Genomic DNA, 10,904 nt, shown 5'->3' with positions numbered 1-10,904 from the left:
ATGGACCTGCACAAACTAACTAGGAAACACGACGTGAAGATCGCGCCGTATTTCGCGTGTTCGGTGGAGGACTGCAGCCTGTCAGTGGGGAAGGTGGTCGGCCACAGCGACGTGAAGTCCGCTGCGCGGATGAACAATGCTGTGGTCATTTTTTTAGATAAAGTATATAAGGCCAACACGGTGGTGGAGAACGGGATCGTGGTATTTGATACCTACGTACCCGTTGTTCCTCTCAGCACACCGGCAGTAAAAGTCACTGTGTCCATTAGAGACGAGACAATAACCAGAGAGCTGTCTAGACACGGGAAGATAGTATCCCAGGTTAGGAAACTGTCCTCTGGGTGCAAGTCTCCTCTCCTAAAGCACGTGGTGTCTCACAGGAGACAGCTCTTCATGGTCCTAAACAACAGGAGTGAAGAGCTCAACCTAGTATTCAAACTGAGAGTGGAGGAATTAGTTCCCGAATGAGAAACTTCACGTGAACGCCTGAAGGATTTCAGGCACAGCTGGGGGGAGGAGAGTGTCCGGTTTGGGGACCTCAGAATCAGGGAAGCCCCCCTAACATGTTCTTCAGCCCCCCCAAATAATTTGGCATTATTGGCTTTAAAAAAAAAAAAAATCTTTTATTTTTTTAATTTTTTATTTGTTTTGGTGATGTCATTGAATTAAACTATTTCTCACATGGACAAGTTATTTATAACTTTAACATGCTATATATGTGCGTGTGTTCTGGTTTGTATGTTTTCTCCCCCTTCAAATTACAATCCAATAGCCTATCATCATACTTAAAGATATAAACTCCGGGCACTAGGACCTTGGGGAGGCTGCTGCGTGCATTTTTTTTTTTCTTCCATTGAATGGTATATTTGACACTGAACTAGTTCATCTTTATCTCAGTGATAGTGTCCAAATTAGCATAAAATATCACTGGTATGTAAAAACTACACGGACAACAAAATAGATGTAAATGTTGATCAAAATCTTATTCCCTTCTGCTCATAATAAAACAAGTAAATAACTCAAAAGTTGACACTGTCAGGTCCATTCTCCATCCATTGTGTGTGGTCCCTTTAAGAATTAGGATTTGGGAGTAACGCGGATATGAAAGCTAGTTTATCCGTCTTTCCTTTACAAGCAGGAAAATTATTTCTCTCTCTTTATTTGAGAAAAGTTCATTTGTGTTGTCAAATTTCACTATGACCCTGAAATTCGGTCTCTTGTGTTATCATATACTGAATGCAAGCAAAACTACAGAGCAAAATCATACTCTTTCTGATTGAACCAATCTATGAACTGTCTGAAACAATGGATATCCGCGGCCCCAAATGGGCCACAAAAAAAATTGCTGCGCTCTACGTGCCCACTCCCCTTGGGGCTACGCCCCCCCTTTCCCTGAATCCTAGAAACGCCCCTGCTCAGAATTATATCCCTGCTTTTTGCAGATGATATGGTTTTATTGGCTCCTTAAAAAGAGTAACATGAAAAAGTCCTGATAAACTGTGTGAGAATGGAACAGAAGAAATTAGAAATTAGCTGCGATGCCCAGCAACGTAGTGTTGTGTGTGTGCGCTACATGGTGATAAAATTGTTCAGTCTCATCTTTGCTTGAGAATTTAGTAATTCCGTCTGTTTGCCCCATACAAATTTCTAAGAATTATTAAATTCTCTGTGAAATTTCATTATGTGTAGGTTGCCATGTTTTCTACACCTTACTCTGCACTATACCACATATTGGTCATTGATTCACTCATCCCCATTGTATCCTGCTTCCTTGTTCACCAGAATTCTGCCCTGTCGAGTAGCGTTGATTGTACAAGGCTTTGGTAGATCTAGAGTTTGGTTTTGGGGCTGTATTGTTCGGGTTGTTTAAGTCTTGTGAAAGTTGTGCATGCTTTATTGATCTGGTTTTGAATATCTTGCCTTATAACCCCATCATGGTCAATGGTGTTTGAAATTGTAGGTGTTGTCTAAGACCTGTTCCTCTTTTGTTATCAGTGTTGCTGTATTGCTGTTGATGGGAATGACCACAAGTAACATATATTTCATTGTTGCCAATAACTATGGTTAGCATGTAGTAGAGCAAGATGAAGCATTAGCTTTTGCATTGCCTTAACAATTCATTTGATTTTTTTTTCTATGTTCATAATTTATTCTTCTCACAGTGCTGTATTTAATTTTGCCTGGCACTACTATTTATTTTAACACTATATGCATGATATTAAATGTGATTAATTAATAATGTGATAAATTATTGTTTGTAAAAGGGATTTTTTCAAAGTTTACATCGCACTATCCCATAAGGTGATGAAGCCAGCAGCCACGGTGGTGTACAACAGGGACAAGAATTGTTACGTTGAGACAATAAAGTGTGTCCACGACTCAACCACAATCCCGACACACCATAGGCACAGCTACGGGAGCAACTTGGGGTTAAGTGTCTTGCCCAAGGACACATGGACATGGACTAGCGGAGCTGGGGATCAATCCGCCGATCCTCTGATTGAAGGACGACCCTGCTCTACTACTGAGCCACAGATGCATAATGCAATTCAATGAATTTGTAGTCTTAAGATCTTCTTTAATTAACAGCAGTATCATGTATGATTAGCATTAGATATAACTGTATTGTTTCCAGCAGCAACACTAAAGTTTACAAAAGCAAAGTCATCATATAAATTAATTAATTTCTTACTGGAAACCAATCTAAAATGTAAAGAAAGGAAATAACATTTCTGAGTAAAGTTGATAAAAAATGGAGAACACAGACACCAGTCAGTATCAGTTCTTCGTCCTGTCCTCCTGCTGATTCACTGCCTGCAGGTACTGCTGGAAGAGAGAAGAAGAGGGGCTTTATCTCAGCCAGCAGAGAAGTTTACAAGAGCAAACTAAGCTAAACAGCTCAAATACAGACAGTCAGCTTTTGTTTAAGCTTGTTTGTAAAAAAACTAAAAACATTAACACTGTTAAAAATTGGCAGTAACGGCAGAGCTTATCAATACTCCGGTCTTTACAAATTTAGCAACCGGGCCCGTTTAATACTGGGTTTCGGTAGCCATCCCTACCTTCAGCTAATGTAAAAACACAAAAGTCACTCAGTTTGTTTAGTTTGTCTATTCCGGCTACTGTAGAAACATGGCGGTGCAAGATGGTGGACTCTGTGGAAGAGGACCTGCTCCCTTTGTACAAATTGCTCTTTCTAAGCTAAGGAAGACAACAATTCTTAGTTTCAGGTGTTACCCTAATGAAAACATAGTTATAAATATTATATTCCATTTCTGCCAATAGATCCCCTAAATGTTACACACTGTTCCTGGACACAGCAGTAGGCCTATTGATCTTCTCATTTAACTCTCAGCAAGAGAGCAAATAAGGACATTTCCAAAAATGTCAACCTATTCTGTCAACCACACTGTCAGAGGTTTTCCTCTTAGCTTGATATGGTGTAGTGTGATTACCCTTCAGACCACATGTCTGAAATGTCACTGGATGTACATACACGGCTGATAACAAGGGGGCCCCTCTTTTTTGTGCCAAAGTTGTAATCTTTATGTCAAGATTCAGCTGCCACCTCAAACCTTTAATTAATCAGATTCCATAAACATGTGTCATGCACGAGCCTATAACCTGCCTCGAACAAGCCAGAGCAAGCCAGACAGAGCAGAGATGCCCCCTCATAACTCTGATCCCAGATCAAAATCTGCCGTGCCCTTCTTCTCACTGTGGTGAAGGTTAGCCGATCCCAGATCAGCACCCAAAACCAGATTTGTAGGCTGACTTGTGAGTGCAGCAACAAATCAAACTCTATAATTACACTCTGATAGAAGGCAGCTGGATTTCTGCAATTAACAGGTAAAAGCCAATGATTATCCTGCTGCTTCATGGAAAAGTATTTTTCACTGCACCTTATGATCCTGAATTAAGTTTGCTTTTACACTCTGAAAAGAGCAAACCTGTGTTTTACTGTAGTGTATTTGGCCGATACCAAGGGAGAAAGGTCAGATTGCATCTCCTAATTGTCTTGGCAAATGCAACCACAGACATCTGTATCATCTGTAAACATCTGTAAACACAAAGGGTACACTCTTACTGCATGTTTGCTATTGCTAAGTCAGTGGTGTACATTATTTGCTGGTTATGGTGATGGATTCATGGTGGTTTAGTCAGTGGTTGTCTGGATGTCCATGGGGTGACCACCCTCCCTACAAGAGTAGGTGGCTTGCTCTGAGACATGGCACCCTGCCAGAGTAAATCCCTGCCAAAGATAAGCTCTACAAGAACACCAAGGATGCAACACAGCAATTCCTCTTGGATCTGAACAGCTCTTACAGTAACAAAGTGCTGGGTCAAGGCTGCAGCTTCGGCCCGACAATCTACAAAAAGTTCCCAAATCCTTAACAGTCGTAGCTAAATGATTAGCTTTCATTTATTATCCTCTTGTTATTATCAATCTCTGTATGGCATTGCTAACGTTATTTGCAGTGGACGAGGATGGACGGCTGCTTGACAACCTTACTTTTGAAGGTTTTATTGCATTTGAGACGAGAGTTCTCAGCCTCTACTGGAGTCAAATGTAGCCACACTTTGTATCTTTTTCTTCTCTCTGCCATGATGTGAGTCTCACACAGTGCTGAGCCGGAGTTGCTGTGTGTGTGTGTGTGTGTGTGTCAGAGTAAAGCATGACTCCGCGCTTCAGGCAAAGACACAGAGACAGAGAGGAGGTTTGCAACGCAGCCTTTTAGTGTGGAGATCTCACTCCCTAACTTCTAAAAACCGATAGCAGAACGGTTAACTCTGGACCTTTTCAATACTTAGAGTATATGCTACTGTCTTATCGGTTCCTGTTTAGAACCGGGTATCGTTGTCGTTAGGGAAAGTATGAGTTGGCTTGGAAGAGGCAGCCCAGTAAAGCAAGATTAGCATTCAAGTAGAGTAGTGTCTCTGGTCATCAGATGAATGGAAGTCCAATAATCACTCTTTATTGGCTCTTCTTAGCTTTGAGTGAAAAATACCTCTGTAGATCCTAAAATCTCTGTTCTCCAGCTAGTCGCTATCTTTGTCTGTTTGCTGTTTCGCACGGTAGCATACACTGAGCTTTTTTACTGGAAAGGGAAAGAGTTTGTGGACGGTAAATTGTGCAAATTAAAACGTGTATTCATTGATTGTTTGCCACCAAGAGGCAATGAGACAAGCTTAAAACACAATATTGAACAGTGAACATGCCAACAAATGATTACATGGAGCAACATTAGCATTCATTTGGAGTACAGGAAGTCCAATATTCACTTTTTTTTTAAGCCCTGTTTTGGTTTCAACCAACTCCTGAGAAAATATCTGTAGTGTACAGTCGGTTCATCAGAACCAGGCGGCAACCTCCGGTTCTTCTGAGTGAAGAGAATGTGGAAGTGTCTTTAAAGCTGCATTCTCTCTAGTGTCCATCGGGGGGCGACTCCTCTGGTTGTATAGAAGTCTATGAGAAAATGACTTTACTTCTCTCTTGATTTATTCCCTCAGTAAACATTGTAAACATGAGTTTATGGTCTCTAGTTTCAAGTCTTCTTCAATACAGCATGATGTTCATTTTGGCCATGTCCGCACTACTCCGTTTCCATTTGAAAACGCATATGTTTTGCTACATTTACACTGAGAGTCCACACTACGCCGGAGTTTCAGAGCACCGAAAACGGAGGAGTTTGAAAACGCATCCGAGGACGGAAAAGTTTGAAAACTACGGGGTTGCCTCTTCGTGTGGACGCTGTAAACACATACGTTTAGAAACGATCACGCCCATACCCGTGTTCGCTACTTGATTGGTCTTTAGCAGTCACGACGTCTCCTTCCCTAATTCGTCACGCCCATATCACGTGTAAAATGGAGGACTGTCCTTTTCTTATTAATGCTTATTTTGTTCTGCACAACAATGAAAGAGTCCTCTTACTTTATACATTCCATTATTCGACTGTGGGTAAGTGGAGAGCAGGGTCGTCCTTCAATCAGAGGATCGACGGTTTGATCCCCGGCTCCCCTAGTCCATGTCGATGTGTCCTTGAACCTTCCATCATTGTGTGAATGATGACAAGTAGTGTGAAAGTGCTTTGAGTGGTTGGAAAGACTAGAAGAGCGCTATACAAGTACAGACCATTTACCATTATTTGTTCATTTGAACCATTTCTAATATAAAAAAGTGAGTAGTGCAGCTTTAAACAGAGGATAGGAGCATTTAGACAAGGCACATCTGTCAGGAAATGCTCTCATGTTGATGTTCAGTAAGTGTTGTGTTTGGTACCGAGTGAGGACCATTTGGGGTTCCAGCGAGAAAGTTTAGTGAAGAGTGTCGTAGAATGCACTTTTCAGGAACAAATATAATGAATGTTACACACATGTTATTTACCCAGTTAAAGAAAAAAGTCTGGCAACAATATCATATAAGCCATTTTTACACACTCCAAACACAATTCTACACAACTAATATAATCAACTAGAAGATTTACCACAATATCACATATTTTTCTCCATGAGTCCGCGAGCTACGCACTCCGGACAAAGCTACCAGCACAAAGCTAAAAGCTAACACGGACAACCAATACATCAGAAAGCATGAGAATTCGACACAGATTCCAGAGATATCTTCAAAATTTCTCTCCGTGAAACCATTACAGAGCTATGAGCAAACAAGCACCAGAACCACAAACCGCTTTATCAATAGTAATCATAAATGCTTCTCACTGTGAGCTGATTTCGTGAAGAGAACGGATAAATTCCCGGTTATTTCAATTCAAATATGTGTTTGTCGTATATGCTGTTTGTCATTGAACTGTTTGTTCGAAGACAGGGGGGTCTATCTAACTTAGGGGAGATGGGGGAAGGGATTTGACTTTCGGCATATAGGATTTTACGCTTCGCGAGGGACGGCGCGGTTTTGATTCTGACTGGCTAACGATGCTGTCAATCAATATCACATTGTCCCAGCTCAATTCTACAGGCTCTGACTCATGGAAGGAGGATTCATTGACTGAAATCGACCAATGGGCTGCTGAGTTAGGTCTCCATAGACACAGAGAAACTACAGTCAGACGAGACAGCTCCATGGATCACAGACACAAAACAGGGCTCAGGCTCTCAAAATGAAGCCAAACTGCTGTATTTGGATGTATTGAACACTTGTTTATTAGTGATAAAACAAGTTAAATATATAGTTGTATAGTATATAAAAGTACAATGGAACAGCTTGTTCCAAAATCACCATTTTGGTGACCTCGCCTGACCTCTCTGTACTAAAACCTCTCTAATTTTGTTCTGCTTCACTTTATCAAAGTCAGAATTTGCATAGAGCCTGTTCACATGTTGTGCTATGATTTGGTAGAGGTTTAAACTTTCAGATGCATCATTCAAAAGAGATAATCATCCTGAAAGTGCTTTTTTTTTGAAAACCTGAAAGTTTTCAATTTCAGCTGTGTGCCATCTTCATTTACTCTTAACCAGTAACATATACACTGAGATTTACACATCTGAACAAATCTCACAAGTGTTACCTTTATTATAACATCAAATGTATTCAAAAAGATCATGTAGTTGCAGAAATACACTCTTTTTAGGATGGGTATGCAATTTTCGAGCAGAGGCCTAAAAATAGGGCTAGGGCTCAGAATGTGAAACTATGAATCTAAAGTGAAATTGAAATATGATCTGCAGTGGTGCCACACTGCTTAGTGAGACTCCATACTGTATATACAGGTAAGGAATAAATTGACTTTGACATACAGTACGTTTTTTCACAAGCATGAGCCACAAGGTCAAATTCTTGAGCTCTGCACACATGCTGACATCCGCTCGACTTGGCGCTTTGCGAAACACAAGCCAGAAGCCAACTGTCATCTGATCCTGTCAGACAATAAGCCTGAAAAATTCCCAAGTTTCCACTGCCAGCCTAATTAAAAACTTAAAGGACCTGTTCCCTCCATACCCTCAAGATGAAACAAGATAAATACCCACTGCTGTCATTTTCCCTCTGATGCAAAGTAAATATATAATTTTGTGCATGAGTTCCCTCTGCAGTTGATGCCACGGATCTTTAGTTGTGGATAACTAACTGACACATTGGCACAAGCAGGCATGATCCTTCCTGAGACCTGCTAATTACAAGGTTACAAGGTTTTTAGGATGCTGTATTCTCTCAGACCACTGCAGTCATTAAAATGCACATTACCAATGAAACAAAATATTGTTTCTTTCTTTTTTCTTTTTTTGACGTAAATGACTTGTGTGATATTTCTTTTGAAGCATTTTTCTTTAACAGTAGAGAGAAACAGGTGGTGAGGGACAGCAGTGTGTGTGCGGGTAGTTCAGTTAGCCGTTAACCAAACACACCTTTCAAAAAATAGATAAAAGTGAGCCGCAGCGGCCTAGAGGTACTCAGCAGTGTGTGCACTGATAGTTCTGTTAGCTGTTAGCCACACACACCATCCAAAACAATAACAATGTGCAAATGGTTTCCGTCCCACTGTCTCTCTGGGAGCAGAGTGGCGGCTTGAAGTCGTAGATGCACTCAGCTGTGTTACCTCTACCGGCCGGGGGCCAGTTAAGAGGCGAAGAGTCAGCAGGCAGTTAATGGAAGTATAAAACAGGCAATAAAAGGTGTTCTGAGAAAGTGTGTCATCGCAACCATGAGAGGTCCTTGAGCATTCAGCCATAACTGGCCGCTGTGCAGTTTGCTGCAACAGAATGAGGGATTAGCTGTGGACAAAAACAGAGGTGCACACTCAGTCAGTCACAGACGCACACCACACACAGTCACACCCACGACCGAACACATAACCTGTAACCTTCTCCCTCCAGAAGTAGTTGTCTCCTTGGATGGAGAGTATTCATAAGACCAAGTCGATTGGCCATGCCTTTTCTCAGCTTTGTGAAGATTTGGTTTTGGAGATTTCGGTTCTATTTCTGGCTAGAAGTGCATTCTTTCCCACCAATACCCCAGCTCTACATCTTCACCAAAGGGATATTCTCTCTCATTTATCTCACTCTCGTTTCACATACTTAAGCATTAAGATTACTTGGAAATTATTCTCTTTCTGTAAAGCCAATTTTGTACTGATTTTCAACATTGGAGAAAATTGCAAGGAAGAGTGCAATATGTAAAAATGGCTAATCTCCCTAATTTTTTGTACACTTTTCAATGTCTTCCAATATTGAAAATATTACATTCCCTACTGTACTATTCGGGAGCTATAATATTCATAACATAAATGACTGGTTACATGCCCCTGATACAAACTGGTGCACCCAGGAAGCTGAGTCTTGAGGATCATCCTCCCTCCCTGACTTAGTCTTCTCTTCCTTTCCTTTATCTCCTTCTCACTAATCATCCAATACTTTATGCAACTTTAAAAATCTGGATTCAGTTTCCATCTCATTTAAAATTCTGTTTACCATCCACTTAAGCTCCCATTAGAAACAACCACTTATTTACACCCTCAGCCCGACTCAACCTTCACTAAATGGAGTCTGACTAAATGGGACAGTACTGAAGTGCTTTAAAGATCTCTATGAGATTTGCAATTTATATTTCTTTGGATATTGCATTGATAAAATCTTAGTGGTTTCTTGTCCAGAACTTTGATAGCATGGTTGTAAAGGGATGTAAGTGGTTTAATGGCGGACACCATTGCCTGAGCGGTTATGCGTGAGGACAGATAAGAGAAAATGATTGCAAGCATAAATGTTGGCGCTGTATTAAATGGTAGTCTGTTTTGCCTAAAGGTTTGAAGATTAGTAACTAACAGTTCTACATAACCTTATTGTGCAAAGTGTGCAAAAGCTTTTATATTCTTAATTTTAGTAACAGAAGGTAGTTTGCAATTTTCATACATACGTAAACAGACTTTGGTGATTTGGAATGTACTAGGTTGCCAATGAGCCCGCTTTGCGCAGTTATTTCTCTGCACAGGTATGTACTCTCTTTAAGATGAGGTGTTGGTGGGGGTTGCATGTAGTTCTGCTGGAGACTGGCAGTCTGTCTTCCAGTGTTGTACTGCTGTCAGAAGGTGGTGTGGCTCTAGGCAGGAGAACTGTGTGGGATGGGGGGGCTGTTCAAGCTCGTTTGTGTTTTCTTTTTGCTCGTCACCTCCCTCCCTCCCTCCCTCCCTCCCTCCTGCTCCTCTCAGGGTCAGGTAGCAGGCATAACACACTTTCCCCCCCCCCCCCCCCTCTCTCTCTCTCTCCCACATACACTCCCACAGCCTCAAGAGAGCACACACACACACATGCTTCACTTCCTCCCCAGAGCCCGCTTTGGTGAAGATAACATGGGCAACTGTGAGCTGTGAGGATGGAGAAGAGAGTGTGTGTGATCCAGACTGACTTCCACCAGTACAGACCCACCATCGCTCTGCACAGCAGACCCCTGGCACATGTAAGAAGTCTGCCTCTCTTCCTCTCACACTCCCTTTATCTCCCTTGTTTCTTTCTCTGTGTTCTTAATCAAGTTGCATCTTTATTCTTGTATCTTATTGTACATGTTCATCCTGGCTAATTCACTGTCCTTCAGTGTCCATTTTCTGTCTGTCACTGTGTTCTCCAGCATGTAGCACGGCTCAACCTCACTGCAGGCCCTCACCTCTTACAAAGGGGAGCTGCTTATTCAACAGGGGGCGTCAGAGGGAGTAGGATCAGGCATTTGTACTGATGTGGCTGCTGGATGTGAAAGTGAGGTTAAATTGGCTTCAAATTTCACTTTTCCATATATATTGAAGAAGAATTCCTACAGTTTTAGCTTTTTATTTAGTCAGGTTTATAGGTATGGGATTGCTTATGTCACACACTATCCCGTATGTTTGTCTCTCTCTCCCGCACGCACGCACGCACACACACACACACACACACACACACACACACACACACACACACAC

General features: G+C 41.5%; 1 protein-coding gene across 1 annotated transcript in view; it reads left to right on the top strand.

Moving 5' to 3' along the window:
- The window catches only part of LOC116397958 (putative uncharacterized protein MYH16), a 78,875-nt gene continuing 67,971 nt past the window's right edge, over positions 1–10,904 (top strand). Inside the window, exon 1 of the mRNA XM_031873898.1 lies at positions 1–321. Within this exon, the coding sequence (XP_031729758.1) occupies positions 1–321 (321 nt within the window). The remainder of the gene's footprint in view (positions 322–10,904) is intronic.

Source organism: Anarrhichthys ocellatus, unplaced genomic scaffold (genome assembly GCF_004355925.1).
Source record: "Anarrhichthys ocellatus isolate YVR2014 unplaced genomic scaffold, GSC_Weel_1.0 scaffold76, whole genome shotgun sequence".
NCBI classification, from domain to species: domain Eukaryota; kingdom Metazoa; phylum Chordata; class Actinopteri; order Perciformes; family Anarhichadidae; genus Anarrhichthys; species Anarrhichthys ocellatus.
The sequence above is the reverse complement of the archived record's forward strand: the minus strand, read 5'-3'. Positions and strand labels throughout refer to the sequence as shown.